The sequence below is a fragment of the Zalophus californianus genome, chromosome 10, assembly GCF_009762305.2.
Source record: "Zalophus californianus isolate mZalCal1 chromosome 10, mZalCal1.pri.v2, whole genome shotgun sequence".
NCBI classification, from domain to species: domain Eukaryota; kingdom Metazoa; phylum Chordata; class Mammalia; order Carnivora; family Otariidae; genus Zalophus; species Zalophus californianus.
In genome coordinates, this window is record NC_045604.1 from 15,514,432 (window position 1) to 15,531,941 (window position 17,510).

Consider the following 17,510-nt stretch of genomic DNA (forward strand, 5'->3'; position numbering starts at 1 on the left):
GTTCCTGCTGCTGTGGCCTATTTGCTGAGAGTAACCCGGGGGTTACCGCAGCGTTGCCAGGCAACAGGGGACAGTGGTCCTGTGAAGAGCCATTTGTCACACTGAGGGGACTGGTTGAAATGCAATAAAGAAATGGTAATTCAGCTTATTTATCAATACAATTACTTACACAGTATTAGGGGTCCATATTTAACCTACAAATAAGTAGTCATATGAGGAAATACGAACACAAACGTTTGCTAAATACTAAGGCATAGGACAGACAGATGGTGTTGGGTTTCTAATCAGCTTTACTGTGAGCTTAAAGTTGCTGCACATGCTGGGTTGGGGGGAAAGGCCCAAAACGCTTTGCCAGCTTTATTTCGGACATCTGTAAGTTAGCTGTGCGCTACAACATAAGGTGTATGTGTAAAGAAAATCTATGCAATTCTTTTCCTTGCTAAGTAGATAGCGCTAATTCCCCGGGGTAAAGTAGTCATCTGAAATTACTGCGTGGTGAAATATAGGCACAAAAATATATATGTATCTGCGTATATATATAAAGCTGGTTGTCCTGTGGACTCTTCGAGTCTGATTTGCCCCACAAAAGGAAGACAGTTACCAAAAGAAAAAGTATTTTCCTCTGGATGTTTTTTTCTTTGAGAAGTTCAATAATGTTTCTTGTCAGGGGCTCAAAGTCCTCAGGCTTTGGATGAACTTAAACTTTAAAGATGTAGCAGCTTTTGCTTGACACTTTGTTTTTGCTTCTCAGACACCAGCTGCTTCTCATGTCCTCACCTTTGCTAAGGACGTCTCTGGTATTACCTCAGCGTGAAAACGTATCTGCGGTTTCTGGAAAATGGAGTATCTCAACGTTACTTAAGGTGCCCTGCTTCAGAGCGTGGCTGGCGAGCGACATTGGCCTTATTATTTATTTAGGAATGTTTCACCAGGAGGAGCGTGCTTTTTTTGTAAACATGCATTGCCTGGCTCTTTCCCTGGGCTTCCGCTTCCTGACCCACGTCCCAGAAACCTTGCTCTTTGCGTATTTCGCTGCCATCTCCTTGGCTGACTCTCAGGGTCTCTTCCCAAGGCTGGAGAATGTGGGAGCTTTCAAGAACGTGTCACTTGTGCCAACCCAAGCGACGTGTGGACTCCCAGACCGAAGCACATTTTGTCATAGCTCTGCTGTTGCTACGGGTCTTGGGTTCTGTACCCAGCGGCTTTGCATTCAGGATTGCCCCTATAGATCTTCACCTGCCGTCTACACTGCCCTGTTCTCCACAGGCCTTGGGAGCTGCGTCACGATAGACAAGCATGATCTGTGTCCCAACTGCCAGAGCAATTCCACAAGCTTTATTTTTGGAAATCACAAGAATTGCTTTTCTTCTCCTCCTTCTCCGAGGCTGGCGGCATCATTTACTTTAGCTGTGTGGTTGAAACCTGAGCGAGGAAGTGTAATGTAAGTAGTAAAGGGAGTGTAAGCTTTCCTAGGGTCTTGGACCATCCGTAGTGAAGATTATTGCAACGTGAATTCTGAACTAGAAATGAAGGCTAATCCCGGAATTCATGAGATTGAAGATCAACTCCCATGTTACAGTCTTCCTGTTCAGGTTTACATTCCAACCTTTCCCCACTAAATTTAGAATTTTTTCTCTCTTTCATGGATGAAGTGAGCCCTCAAAAAAGAATATGTTGAATAGTTTCATTGCAGGCAGATCTGTTTCCACGGCTCATTTATTTTCCAGCCATTGAGCGAAAACTTTGGTCTTAGAGGCTCAGCCAGGCTCAGTGTGAGTTTGAAGGTATAGGGGCTAGTAGTACAAATAACTGATATTTTCTAAGTTCTGATCTAGATTTTTATAAACAACCTGCTCCTGCCAGAGTAGAAAATTTTCTTTTTTTTAAAAAAAGATTTTATTTATTTGACAGAGAGACACAGCGCGAGGAGGAACACAAGCAGGGGGAGCAGGAGAGGGAGAAGCAGGCTTCCCACAGAGCAGGGAGCCTGATGCAGGGCTCGATCCCAGGACCCTGGGATCATGACCTGAGCCAAAGGCAGACGCTTAACAACTGAGCCACCCAGGAGCCCTGAGTAGAGAATTTTCATTAGGCAGATAGCTCTCCAAGGGCTTAGGACTGTGTTTTATTCATCCTTATTTTCCCAGGAAGAGATGTTTGTTTGACTCATGGAAGATGCCCAATCATATAAGTTGAATAAATGAATAATCCTCTAACTCTGAAAAGATAACAGCATTTGGTGCTTTACCTTGTGGTGTTTTCTGTTAGGAAATATATAGGTAAGCATGGAAGATTCCCAGAAGCTTTTATGCCATTGATCACAGTAGAAATGCCTTTGGTGAGTTTGGACTGGGGCTTCCTTAACATTATTTTTTGTTAGTCTATATAATCACCTGTTTTTCATTCTGTAACAGTTTCTAAAACTGACTTCCCATGTGTTTTCTCTCAGTTTTTAGAGCCAATCTGGAGATTTGAATAAGTAAGGAAGTTTGGAGGCATTTTTTGCTTATCTTTTGTCTTCCTGTACGGGCTTTTGGCTCGTCCCTTTCTGACAGTTTCTTTGTTTGAGAGTGTTGGCCAAATACCGAAAAACTTGTGAAACAAACCAGAAAAGTCTTATAATCTCATAAGCAAATATGACTTAAATGTCTTTGGTGTTTAGTTTTAATTTGCCAAGTGAAAGTTGGCATTTTTCTTCACTTGGAGTAAAAATGATCACAAACCATTATCTCTATTTCTGTATCTCCCCTAAAAGCAAACCTTGTTTTTTTTTTTGTTTTTTGTTTTTTTTACTGTTTGAAATGTCAATAAATCCAACCTACTCAGTTTATGTAAAGAGTATCCAAAGAGTCTTAAAAAAATTGTTGACAAATATGGCTAGGAAAAATTATTTTTTCCCCATTTTTTTTCCCCATGGGATAAGTCTCTTCTTCTATTGGTATCGTTTTGTATAAATAAGACAGAGGGGTATTGATAGAGGCAGTGGCACTTGGTTTACAGTCTGGAGAGTTCCATGCATCAAGGTCATTTCCATTCTCAAAACTAAAATAACTATGGGAATTGGGGGAATTTCGAGGTGTTTGCACTAGATAAATAAAACAAACAAAGCATGGATTATCCAATTATTGTTTATCCAGGACCAGAATAAATCCAGTTCCTAAATATTTTGCTACCTGCCTTCCTCTCCCATTCATTATCTACCAAAGCTAGTATGTTTACAAGCAAACAAAATAGCAAGGAAGATAATCAATAACATATTAAGAAATGCATTTTCAGTAAGCTTGGGAAAATAAGCCTGCATTTGGCAAATATATTCTTGAGTAATGGTCAAATTTAAACTTGTTGATTTAAACTCAAGAAAAATGAGTAGAGACAAACTCTTCTTACATTGTTTGAGACCTGGAGACCTGGAGGCAAGGGTGGGGCGGGGGCGGGTCAAGAGACCTCTCTTTCATCCCAGTGATTTAGAAATATCCATCCACTGGAGGGTTAAAAAAAAATCACAGTAGAATTTCTATAAAGCCATATTTCTACTTTTTATAAAAACTTTGTCAACTAAACCTATTTGCCTGTGTTAAAAATATCCTTGTCCTCATAACTTTATCACCAGAAAAATGTACAAAATATAGGAAAACCATGAAATAGTAACTAGTAAGTGTTCTCCAAACTTATTTTCACCTCCAGGAAAGAATACATGCAAGTGAGAAGGGACAGTTTGTGGAAAACGTGACCTTTAAGGAAAGTTTGAAAACCTCTTTAGCAATAGTTCTTGTTTGGCCTCACCTTATCTTTGTTTCTTTGATGTTGCTTCTTCTCGATTTGGTCTTTGACTCCTTGGTTTTTAGGGTCAGCTGTATACCTGGCTCTGCTGTTCTGAGAAAACTCATGAGCTAATGGGAAGACAGATGCATCATGCCATTACTAATGCAGCACAGTGTGTTAACTGAGCACCAAGGAAGGCCGCTTAAGCAACCCTGAGCCAGAGAGAAGGTTCCAGGATCAGGCATAGTCCTGGAGATGCCTGAGCTGAGTAGGAGGCAGCTGGGTGAAGAAAGGGACCCAGATTCTTCCAGTACCTGGTGAAATTCTCCTTCCTGTTGAGTTCTTGTTTGTGAGATGCAGGTTGATGAGCATCTTTAAGAGCTAGTTACTCGGGGAGATGTTAATGGCTAATGTCAGTGAGATTTGTCTTTACATAGCAGATCTTTGAGAATAATCCACTCAGGAGGCTGCTAGCAAGCATTCATCATATTCTCTCTTCTGCTAAGAAGTTGAATCGTTAAATTGAAATGTGATAGAGAGGAATGAGGTTTCGGTTCATAGCTTTTTCTGTTCACTGGGTACAGAGTGGCCCAAAACATGCAATCATACAATCAACATAAGAAAATTTATATTAAACATAAATTAACATAGAAAATAAACATTTATAAGAACACCATTTGTTGATTTAAAGGGATGGGAAAAGTGTGCCATTATGATGAGGATAGAAGTGATTTTTAAGAAATAACTTGGTAATTGGCCTGACATAAGACCTAGGACATTTCTGAACGTTCTTCTATTTTATCAAAATATTATTTCACTGTTGTCTCTAGAAGATTGTAAGACCTTTCATCCAAGATCATCAACGTCCTCTCAGTGCCTCAGTTGGGCTGTGTGGCTGGGGAGAGCTCTTACAGACCTGGCTTTGGCTTCTGGCCAGTTGATGAGGAAGGAAGTAGAGATTGCAATTGTCCATTCTCCATTTCATCATGGGAATTCAGTAGAGCGATTCTGACTTCAGGGCTAACACTTTCCAGTCTTCTATGAACACTAAATTCTCTTTACATTATTAAAAAAAAAAAGATTTGCACAGATGACTCAGTCCCCAAGCAGGACATAGTGTCTCGTGCCACTTCCTATAAAAGAAATAGCAGAAGACTAATGAGCCAACAGGCTAAATGTTGGTTTTGCTGGATGATTCAAGCACTTTCGTTCCCATCACGAATCTCTAATAAAGGGTGTTGAAGTTCTGGGGAATATATTGTAAATAAGAATTCTATTTTTTATTGAAATAAAGGGCTTCTTAATTGGAGTAAAACCTGCTCTTAATATAAGGGCATTCAGGCACTTACTCACCGGGGTGCCCCTCTGAGTGGAGTTTGGGGTTATTTTCACACCACTGTAACTGCACAATGCCTTAGCATGTCTTTTGGTTGGATGCTGACCTTTTCTCTCTTCTGGTTGTTTCCTAAGGTGTGTTATAGAAAAGACGGCGGATGGGCAGATTGTGTTCAAACTTACAATATCCGAGAAAGAGACCATGTTTTATTATCGCACAGTAAATGGTTTGCAGCCTCCGATAAAAGTAATGACACTGGGGAGAATTCTTGTGAAGGAATGGATTCATCTTAGTGTGCAGGTGAGTAAAATAAAAAATATTTAACATTTGGTTAAACACAAGGATCAGTCTTCCTGTCTTTCCTCTAAATGGCATCTTCCCACAAGGTCTGAAGCAGTGCTTTTAGATTTCATTTACGTGTAAATGACAACTATAGAAAAATAACATTTAAATGACCTAGTGATGTATCTCTTGATATTCCAGCAGTTCCCCCTCAAAATTGCTGTGAAAACTTCCACCAAAGCTTGGGACAATGCTCTTTGGGATGATAACATCCTCAGGAAATTTTTGTTTTATTTGGTTAGTGTATTTTGTTGAAAAAATGTGGCAGGGCTCTTTCAGTGCCTGGTACTGATTTTACTAGTTATGGCAGCATGAACCCCCCCCCGCCGCCTGGTTGTTAACAACTGTCTCTTCCAGATCGCATCTGATGATGTGAATAAAATTTGGTTGTTGCATTAAAATGCTGACCTTAGAACTAATGAACTTTACACTTCAGATGCTCAAAAAGTGTTATATGATTACTTTAGTTGTCAGTCAAGGTTTGTTTTAGCCTTAGAAGCTGTTAAAGGCCAAGATAACTGTGAGAAATCTGGTATTTTACAGTTCCTGGGAATGAGATGGAGTTTATCCTTTCTTCTAGAATGGCCCAATGCAGCCAAAAGCTACTACCCTTGGCTGTCATACCAGAGGTCTCATGTGCAGCCGTCCCCATCCCAAGTGCTCCCAGGGGTGGCCGAAGAGTGGTTCATGCAAACCCCATTCACACTAGAGGACAATTGCATCCTCATTCTTGTTATGACAATAATCTTTGATGTCTCACATTATTTTTGTAACCTGAAGCAGTTTGGAAGTAGACTTCCTTTGAGGGCCTTAAGAATTGTTATCTGGGTTTTAAAGTTTATTTCAGCACAGATAGCATTCTTGAGGATTTCAATACACTTTGTACATATCCTTGTTTTGCCTGATTGTAACTGAAATTCCATGTCTTGGCATAGTAGTACATTAAAAGCCTTAGGAAGAAAATTTAAAATATGAGTGCAGAGAGGTGACAATGACTGATTTCTATAGGAAGGTATTGGCAGAGGAATATCCAGTGTGTTTGGCCTTATTTACTCAGCTTTTACTTAGGATATGAGTTTATCAAATGCAGTTGGCAGTGCGCAACATTTCCATAGCACTAGGTTTGAAAGGCGCTATAAAAGGGTAACTCACGTCTTGTTTTAAGGCCCTGTGTATAGCACATGATGGGTTTAATATGGTTGTGCTTACCTCTCATTTTCCAGTAGTTACAGATAGGGGACTAATTTGTTCTGTATCTGGAAATTGTCCATCCCGCCCAGTGACCAGTGTAGCAGAATTAGGTTATAATGTTAAAAATATGGAAATAGAAACTGTTGAAGAGAGGGAATCTGCAGAAGATGTCACATAGGTAACGTTTGTTGCATATTTTTGTATCAACAATGATAAAAAGTGTTTTTTACTTCTCTTTATTTTGCCTTATCTGTGAAACTGTGCCATGTTTTGGCAGATAGTAATACATTAAAAGCTTTACAAAAGAAAGTTTAAAATCCAAATGTGAAAAGGTAACCACAACTGAATTACTCTCCCGGGAGTAAAATGCTCTTAAGAGTGCCTATTGAAATCAGCATTATCATTTCAATACATGTCAAATATGAGTCATTTCCTAGTTTAGGCAAAAATTTCTTTATAAATCTTTAAAACTTTCCCTTCTTTCAAGAAAAGGTTAAAGTAATTATGATTTAATGAGGCTGCTTTATTTCATATCTGTTGGACTATCAAGAGAAAACTTGTCCTTTCCAATTTGTGTACTACTTTTTAAAATTTATTTTTACATAAGTTTTCCCCCATTCTACATTGCAAGTTAAAAGGACGGAACAATCCTAAAACATTAGAAAAACAGTATAGATCAGCCATTTGTTCACCTAGCTTTCTTGGTGCATTTGGGGACAACCCAGCACTATGAGAATCTGGATTCATTCAAAGGAAAGTTAGTAATTATTTATTCTAAATTGGAGATCTGCATAGGGTTCCTTTAAATTGGACACCAGCCTGAATACATTGAAGATACTATGAAATTTGTAATAATTCATTTTATAGATGTCTTAAAAGGAATGTGCTCATTCTTTAAAGGTTGCTATAAAGTAGGGGGGAGGACAAGAGATCAGATGTAGGGATAATTTATGCAGGTGATGCTACTCTGTAGTTTTAACGAAACCATTTGACTTAGTTTCCTTACTTATGTAAAAAGAGGTTTGAACTAGGTGACAAAGGAGGCTTCCTTGACTTCCTTCTGAAGTCACATAAAAAAGTAAGTGGAGTGTGGGGGGAGGCACAGTTGAAGTTTAGAAATCTCTTGAGTTTTGTAGGGTTGTCTAGATGGTAAGTGATAGAGCCAGCTCTGTGAGCTGACCATCAAGCTTGTGCTTTTTTCTTCTTCCCCATGCTGTCTGGTATTCATACAGAAACATTTTTAGTAGATTTTCTGGCCAATATTGAGACAAATGTAGCTTGTAACTCTTTCACTGTATAACTGCAAAGAACATATTTTAATATAAAATGCAACTTATTGTTGCATTACTATATCGTATATCCAAATTCTGTTTGATTTGGGGATTAGAGACTTCCATCATGCTGGGCATAGGATAGAACGCATAACTGATAATCTGGTTTAGTCTCATTTCAAATTGCAAGTCTAATTAATGTGAATGCATATTTTTACTCATCCTCCAATATGGCCACACATCAGTGTATTTATATGGGGTGTGCATGCATATGCGTGCATGTGTATGTGTAAAAGTAAAACATATAGCTTTACTTATAAAATTTGCTCAGAAACCAGAATTTAACTTAACAAATGGCTATGACATAAAATTAATTAACAGATCTGACCTTACACCTTACCTCAGACAGTTCACTCAGTATCAGCTTTCCATCAGTAAAATAAGAATTTTAATTTCCCAAATTCAGAAAAAAGAAATGAGTTTTAAATAATTAAATCCCTGGGCAAAAAAGATGCCAGGAAGAGCCAGACATACTGAACATTGGAGGTCTAGTTTCTTAAACAAAAGATGCCCGATGTCATAGTAATGGATCTAACAGCTTTTATTCAAGAACTAGCATTTTGAAGCTTCAACCTGTTGGAAAATGATTAGTTTTTAAATTAATATTCATTCAGGGACTTGAATCTGACACGATTGCCAATTTAAATTTCACTTTGGGGTTTAATATATTGGCTATTTCAAATTATATCAAGCTGAAATTCGTTATGTCATATTTTTTGTACTAAAACTGGAAAAAATCATTCAGACTTTTTATTATCAAATGGGGAACACTGATAACATTAGCAGATTTTTTAAAGCTTGGTTTTCATATCGAATCAGCACGTGCTTATAGTTATTGTAAGAGATCTCTTTTGATTTTCTTTCTTAAAAAGAAGTTTTGAAATACATAAAAGAGTTTTACTTCAGCAGTTTGTTATTGGTTGGGAGGTAGAATAACTTGGAAGTGTATTCACATTTAGGGGCCTATCATTTAAAAGTCAAAGCTCAGACTTTCTTACGGAAAGACGGTTTTCCCTTAAGCAGTTCTATACATTTTATAGGACAAAGAGCATGAAAGCATCATTAGTATAGTAACCCTTGTAGTAATTATGCTGAAATACAGTAAAACAATTTATAATTTTCAACTAACAAAGTAGTACAACCATGGAAACAAGACATGGGTTAGCAGTGGGGTTGCATGCATTTTCTATGCTCTTTCGAAGGCTCCTTGATACATTGACAGTTCAAGAGCCAAAGATGGTTCTAGCCACCGTGAGGTGAAAAAGAGCAGTTCTAATCTAATACAATGAAGGAAAGAATGCATGGTAAATCAAGTTTTAGGAATCAATAGATGAAGAATAGGGGTTTCATAATCACAGTTTGTTCATGAAATATGTTCTTTTGATTTATGTATTCAATCTGAAAAAAAGAAACCTATTGATAGTTCTGGAGAAAAAGAAAATGCAATTTAACACTTGCTGGAATAGATAAACCAACTCTCTCAATTAATCTCTGGGGGTATATGCCCATGTGCGCATTTTATAAAGGTATTCCGTGTCTCTGTTGATTGAAAGAGCATAGGATGTCCATGCAACCTGATGGAAGCTTCCTCCTTCAGTTCAATAAGCTTTGTGGTGCTGGGATTCTCATGGGAACACTGCCTCAGCCCTCACTCCAAGAGAATCCCAATCCATATTGTTTAATACTTCCCATTGCTTTTAACTGTAACTATTGATATGTGTAGATGCAGGTGTCAAACGTTATTATTTGTGCAAAGTCTTCTGTTTGTATCCAGCTGCTGAATGTCGCCCGAGTTAGTTGACTAGTTTTAGTTATCGAAAACTAACTGAATATCAATAGAATTTACCAAATTATATTTCAGAATTAGTTAAAAATGCTGATAATCGTAGTTGCTGTTTTTGAGCACTGATTATGTATACTGTATTAAACATGGTATATGCTTAAATTTCAAATACTAACAATAGTTCTGTGTCATTGGCTTATCTCCATTTCAGAGATGAGAAAAATAAGCCTTAGGTAGGTTAAGTCAGATTTACAGTCTAGACTTATAATCTCTAGTTTTTCTGACCTTTAGCTAAAAAAGAAATAAAAAAATAAATAATAAATTGCCATGAACCTAGGTCACTATGATGATCTAAGGAGTAAAGTTATTTGAATCCTCTTACCCAAAAGTACAAGAACTGAAGACCTATCTGTAAAATAAATATAAATTATTTTTCTGTTTGTACACATTTGTAATATAAATATTTGTAATGCTTCCCGTTTTGGCATGATTTGTACAAATAATTAAAATTAATGTATTTTACAACAATATCCTCATTGAGACAAATGGTTTAAGTGCACAACAGAGTGTAATTTTATATAAAGTTCTGCTTAAGATGTCTCTGGTTTATGGCAGTCAGGAATGGAACGACTATAGTGGGTTAAAGAAGGAATATCCCACTTACCCCATCCTGATCCCCAGGTCCACGACGTACAGAACCGAGGCATGCTATGATACAGTAGAAATAAGAGGAGGATTCTTCCCACTTGATGATGGAGAGACGTAAAACCATCCAAGCAAAAATTATTCTCTGTGCATTTTTGCACGTGACTTTCAATATTTGGTCAGAAGGCGAGGCTTTAATTTTTGACATTTTACTTAAAATTGTGCAACCCTCAAGAAACTCATGTAACTCCTTGAAGTGTTAGATACCCGTTACAAATATGGAACAAAGAGAAACCCAGCCTATTTGGTTTATACCATAAACGTGACGTGTAAAGACAATAATGTCTGATAAACCACTTTATCATCTGCTATGGTGGAGCTTACAGTCTATTAGGAGAAAAAGACAATCACACCGATAAAAGCAAAATTATAACTGTGATATGTGCTCTGGGATCATATGAAGGACAATTTGATCAAATCACTGATGTCAAGGAAGGCTTACTTGAAGAAATTACATTAGACATGTGTATTAGTTTTCTAGGCCTGCCCTAAAAAAAAGTCACCAACTGGGTAGCTTTAAACAACAGAAATGTATTATTACACAGTTCTTAAGATTAGAAATTTGAAATCAAGATGCCCACAAGGCCATGCCCTCTCTCTGAAAACTGTAGAGGAGTATTCTTCCTTGCGTCTGGCTTCTGGTATTTGCTGGCTATCCTTAGCTTTTAGATGCCTCACACCAAATCTCTGCCTCCATTATCATGAGGCTGTCTTCTCCCCTTGTGTGTCACACTGTCTTCTCTCCCTATAAAGATGCCGTTATATTAGGTTAAGACCCACCCTAAATCAGTATGACTTCGTTTTAACTGATTGCATCTGGGAAGACCCTATTTCCAAATGAGGTCCTATTTATGAGCCCTGGGATTAAGACTTCATCTTTGTGGGAGACACAATTTGGTGGGTAACAAAATGTATTCACTAAAATGCATAGGATCCAACTAGGCAAAGAAAGGGGAGAAGGACATTCTATACATGCATAGCAAATAGTGCAACCGCTCTTTTATAAAAGAGAGTATGTTGCATGGGAGGAACAAAAAGGCCAGTTGTGTGGAGAAGGCAGCAAACTAGAACAGCATGTACAATAAGCCAGAGGGGTTGGAAGAAGCTATATATATATATATTTTTTTTTTGGTCTGTTTGGTTCACTTCTTTTTTTTCCCCTTTAAATTTTTTATTGTTATGTTAATCACCATACATTACATCATTAGTTTTTGATGTAGTGTTCCATGATTCATTGTTTGTGCATAACACCCAGTGCTCCACGCAGAATGTGCCCTCTTTAATACCCATCACCAGGCTAACCCATCCCCCCAACCCCCTCCCCTCTAGAACCCTCAGTTTGTTTTTCAGAGTCCATCGTCTCTCATGGTTCGCCTCCCCCTCTGATTTTCCCCCCTTCATTCTACCCCTCCTGCTATCTTCTTCTTTTTTTTTTTCTTCTTAACATATATTGCATTATTTGTTTCAGAGGTACAGGTCTGTGATTCAACAGTCCTGCAAAATTCACAGCGCTCACCATAGCACATACCCTCCCCAATGTCTATCACCCAGTCACCCCATCCCTCCCACCCCACCCCCATTCCAGCAAACTTCAGTTTGTTTCCTGAGATTAAGAATTCCTCATATCAGCGAGGTCATATGATACATGTCTTTCTCTGATTGACTTATTTCACTCAGCATAACACCCTCCAGTTCCAACCACATTGAAAATGGCAAGATCTCATTCTTTTTGATGGCTGCATAATATTCCATTATATATATATATCTCACATCTGGAAGAAGCTATATTTACAGAACATCGTTGACCATGTTAAAATGTTTTCAGTGGGACTCTATTGACATGGTTTAGGTAGGGAGTAGGTGATGGCGAAGGAAGGAGAAGGAAGGGAAAATATATGACCTAAGCAGATGATCTTCTCATAGAAACCCCTTTGGTTCCTATGAAGGAGAACAGTCTGCATGAGGACAAGATTACAGGGTTGTTAGGTTGTGCTCATGTTCCCCAGTGAGATAGAAGTATGCTTTGAACTATAAAGATGATAGCAGATATGTAGAGAAGTGGTCAGGTTTGAGAGCTGTTTGGGAATTTAAAACAAAGGACTTGCCGATGGAAGAAATTGGAGGTTAAAGGAAGGGAGTTGTGATAAATCCCAGATTCCTGGCTTGGACAATTACATGGATACATTTCATTTGCTTAAATAAAAACACTAGAAGAGAATCAGATTTTTTTTAAAGATTTTATTTATTCATTTGAGAGAGAGAGCACACAAGCAGGGAGAGAGGCAGAGGGAGAGGGAGAAGCAGACTTCCCTCTGAGCCAGCTGGGAGCCCTATGTGGGGCTTGATCCCAGGACCTGGAGATCATGACCTGAGCCAAAGGCAGGTGCCTAACCATCTGAGCCACCCAGGCGCCCAAGAATCAGATTTTTGATACTTGGCATATATGAACTAGAATTTGGCTCAGGGCAGTAATTCTCAACTATAGAAATCATTAGCATCATAGAAACTTTAAAAAAATATTCTGATGCCTACACACCATTATGTCTTCATTGGTCTGGGTGAGGGCCAAGGATTATCTCTCCTTCCTTGCTCGATGGGTTAAAGTGAATGTATCTGCCTTTGGCTCAGGTCATAATCCCAAGGTCCTGGGATCGAGCCCGGCATCGGGCTCCCTGCTCAGCAGGAAGCCTGCTTCTCCCTCTCCCATTCCCCCTGCTTGTGTTCTCTCTCTCTCTCGCTGTCTCTCTCTGTCAAATAAATAAATAAAATCTTAAAAAAAAAAGATAGGGTGTGAGTTAACTCTTGAAGCTAGATAGGATTTAAGGAGATTTAAGGAGAAGAAGAGGAAGGAAAATTTCAGTAGATCAAAAACAGGGGAAAAATGCCTGGGAGGTGAAAATAGCAAAAGGTTTCAGTAAGAGTGGGGGTCTGAGTTTCTTAGAAAGAAATACATCGTGTCTTAAATGAAAAAGGCTTACATAGAGCTTGGAGTCTGGTTTTTTTCCCTCCTGACAAGCAACCCGTTTTTTTTTCCACCTATTCCTAATCCAATCTATTTGGTACTGGCCATTAGTATGCCATTGGTATATAAACAATGCATAGACACACACACGCACACACACAGAGGTTAGCTAATATGAACAGAAAATCATCAGACATCACATTATAATGTTTACCTTTTACAAATCTGAGTGTTATCAGTCTAATATTTCATAGCAAAAATTTAAATTCGGTAAGACCTTTCCTATGGAAACACCTCCAATCAAGTTCTAAAGCAAGCCATGAGTAAATAAATGTTTAAACTCAGAAAATGGTATTTGAAGAAGTTAGCAATTTTTCTTGCTTGAAAATGGTTGATTTTCTGCCAGTAGAGCCAATAGCTATAAATATATAGCCTATAGCTATAAAATACAAAACGATAATATATACGAATATTATAGTACACATTTATTACATAAACTAGTAAAATTGAAAAATGCTATCAAAAGAAGAGTATTTTCCAATGTCTACGTATTTGTTTTCAACAATCTCTGGTCTTGAAAATGCCACTATGGTAATCCTGTAAAATTTGTAATGGTCAAAATTTGATGGTAATGCTTTTTAAAACCTATATTATTTAATGGAATTGTCATTTATATTATATCACTTTCATCTAAAAGCCAAATATAATAAGACGGATAATTTGTGCTTTTTTTGTTTTTGAGGATAGACGTTCTTGTGCCCACAGGGCTAACTGATGCCTTCAGTTATACATGAACAATTACCACTAAAGACAGAAAGAACAGTGTGCATATAACCTAGGGCAGAATTTGGCCTATGGTATGTATCACTTGGTAATGGAATGGAGAATATGACTTTATTTAAACATGGACTTTAATAGTTTTATTTTCCCATACTGTTTCCCTTGGTATTTCTCTCTCTCAAATATAACATTCAAGTGTTTCAAGCAGCTGCATTGCTCTGGATACATAAAAAAGGCATATGTTCAAGATACCAGTTTAGATATCTAAAAGCCAAAAATAGAATAGTTAAAATTAAAACAAATTAAGAGAACTTTTCCAAGAATGGAAAGGTTTTAATAGGTTTTTTAATCTAATTAACTACAGCAGTGAAAAAATACTGATATTTATAGATTTATATAATTGTATATATTATATTATATAATTGTATATTATAAGTGCTAATGTCAGAAAAAGCGATCTCATTCTATTCTCTAAAGATAAAATGAAATAATCCTTCAAAAAATTGGGTTGCATATTCTAGAGGTAGAAAAGTAACCGGATCAATTTTGTTTATGCTTAGTGTTCATGCTTCTCAATCTGGGGAGGGCGAAAAGAGTGGAAAAAAATGGGGAGAAGTGACAGAGGCATTTGTGTTGCGGTGGGAAGGATGGGGATAGAGAAGGTCCAGGGGCCTGGGGAGGAGACTCAGCCTATGTCAACTTCATGGTGGCAGAGGTTGACCAAGAAAGTTTAGATTATGGACATACCTTATGTAACTTTAAGTTGTTTGTTTTCTGGGAGGCAAATCCCTTGTATCATCCTAATTGGACCAAATCTGTCACCTGTAGCCATTTTGGGGGTGTTGGCACTAAGGGATTTATAGAAAGGAGTTGGCTTCCTTTTTAATGGCCAGGTGGATATACATGCTTTCCACTTGTCCCTGTCACCACCACTCTAAACATATGGAGCATTGTCTCTCATTGCCTGATTGCTGATGGGTGGGGCCGAAGCTTAGCTTTCCCTTCATTACCTTCCCAGGGAATGTGAGCCACCTGCTGGCACTACGCTGTTGCTTCTGAGTGGTGATGTATTTGGAAATGCCCACCGAGCCCCACTGCCCCCAGGGAGGAGAAGGCACATTACTGAGTCACACCACTTTGTGGCTGTGGGGTGGGAGTGGAAACCGAGCTTCCTGCTGGTCCCTGTTGACACCAAGGGAAGGAGGAGTGGATGTCCGGTAATGCCCTCTCATAGCACCCCACTGATGCTAGGTGTAAATGGAGGCTCAGCTTCCCACAAGGTCCAATTCACAAGGAAGTGAAGAGGGTAGTGGAATATTGCCTGACCCTACCTCATACCACATACTTCAATCTCACTGGTACCAATGGGGATAGAAGCTCAGCTCCCCACCAAGTCCCTGCTTCCTTCATGGAGGTGGGGTGGGAATCGGAGTATAGACCAGCCCTGATACATAACCCTGCATTCATTCTCTTTGCTGTGAAGTAGGTTGGAGGCTTAGCTCTCAGCCAGACTCCCCTGATGCAAATGATTGGGAAAAATAAAGTACCAAACTCCCTGACGCATACTTCCTTGTTCAGTCTGATTGATGCTAGACGAGTATAAATGTCCAGCTCCTGATGGGCCCTGACAAGGGTGGGAGGAAATGCAGTGCTGACTTGTCATGTTCCGCCAATCCAGAGGTCCCAGTTTTTTGCCACCTTCTTCCCTCCTTGAAGAGTTGTCCTATACTTGTTTGTTGTGTTATGCCCACAGTGTTTTGTTTTGTTTTGTTTTTTTTAATTATACAGAGAGCACCTGGGAGGACTAGGGCGACTCCATCTCTGTCAGAACCAGAAGTCACAGTGTTTTCAGTAGGAACTTGCCTACCATTTTTAAATGCCTGTGGCTATAAACTTCCTTATATTTAAAACACATTGGCTAAAATGATGAGAAGTAAGGAAGAATCCTTTGTAAAATGAATTGGATATAGGAAGGAAAAAGAGGGAGACGATATGCTGGTCAGATATTGCAGAGTCAATTCTCACAAAGCTAGACATGGTCTTGTTTACAAGCAAAAATCTGGCATAAAATTGCAGCAGTGTTCAGATGTGCTAGCTATTTGTTAAGTGCCAATGAGAAACCCGTGCATGAACACTGCAGATTCTTGCAAAACTTTTTAGCAACTATTTGGTCAAAATTGCAGTTAAAAGATAAGGTTGAAATTGTTCCTGCACCCAATATCAGACTGGATATATGTAAAATAACCACTTAGACCAACGAGGTGTATCCTTTATTGCCTGTGATTACTGAAGCTCTAGCTCCTGGCAGAGAGCCATCCCTTTCATGTGGGCAAGTAGAAGATTAATTCTCAATTAGAAATATAGGCTTGATGCAAGGGCAACGTTTAACTTGGCATCAACGCATCAACATTTCAGCTAATTTACCTGACCGTGAACACATCAGGGGAAAGAAAAATTGCTAATGTTTCATATGAAACAGGAGATGGAGCTAGGGGGGAAGTAATGCAATTTGTACTTGTTTTTCTACTTTATATCAATTAATTTTGGAAGGTATGTCTTTTTGAAGCAACTTTAGTTGTGGAAAAGCTACTTACAGACCCTCAAGACTTGTCTCTTTCTGTGTTACAATTGCCATCACCTTGGTACATATTTGATGTGTGAATGGGGAAAATAGTCATTAGGATGCAAAATGATTATTGTTATTTGCGGATCTCATGACCAGGAGTTTCTTGTGTTAATATAAGTAGTTTGATGTTCATTTGTAACATGTGTAACTGGTGCATGTAGTGATTAAAATAATAAGCAATGCTTGATCATGGTTAAAATAAATACCAAGGATAAACTCTTCTATTAATTAGTGAGAGCTTATCCAAATTAGCATCTATAATTATAAGCTGTTAATTTTTGTTGCACCCTATTAGATATACTGTCCTAAATCACTGACACTTGTGTAAATGAGCATTAATGATAGGTGACTTATTTTATGAATGTACAGTGGATGCTTCCATGGAAAATGTATACAGTGAAATACACGTTTTAGGTAATATTTCAAATAGAATCATAGAAAATTCATGTGGAATTTTGGATTTAGCTAAACAAAAAGATTGGGTTTGCTTGTTGAGCCTAATACTAGAAACCAGAACTGTGTCCCCATGCAGGAAGGTTTTGATTCAACGTTGCTTGCACTCGGACTCATTTCTGTATGGCCTTCTGTTTCCCTGAGTCACATGGCATGTCTTTCTATTACACATTTTTGATATAATTCTTAAACTGATTCAGTCTTATGTGTTTGTATAACAAGTGCCAGTGAAAGTAAAG

General features: G+C 38.3%; 1 protein-coding gene across 1 annotated transcript in view; it reads left to right on the top strand.

The window, feature by feature from the left end:
• The first annotated feature begins 956 nt into the window (after positions 1 to 956).
• USH2A (usherin) overlaps positions 957 to 17,510 on the top strand; it is a 717,806-nt gene continuing 701,252 nt past the window's right edge. The window contains exons 1-2 of the mRNA XM_027612135.2: positions 957 to 1,441; positions 5,233 to 5,398. Of these exons, the coding sequence (XP_027467936.2) occupies positions 957 to 1,441; positions 5,233 to 5,398 (651 nt within the window). The remainder of the gene's footprint in view (positions 1,442 to 5,232; positions 5,399 to 17,510) is intronic.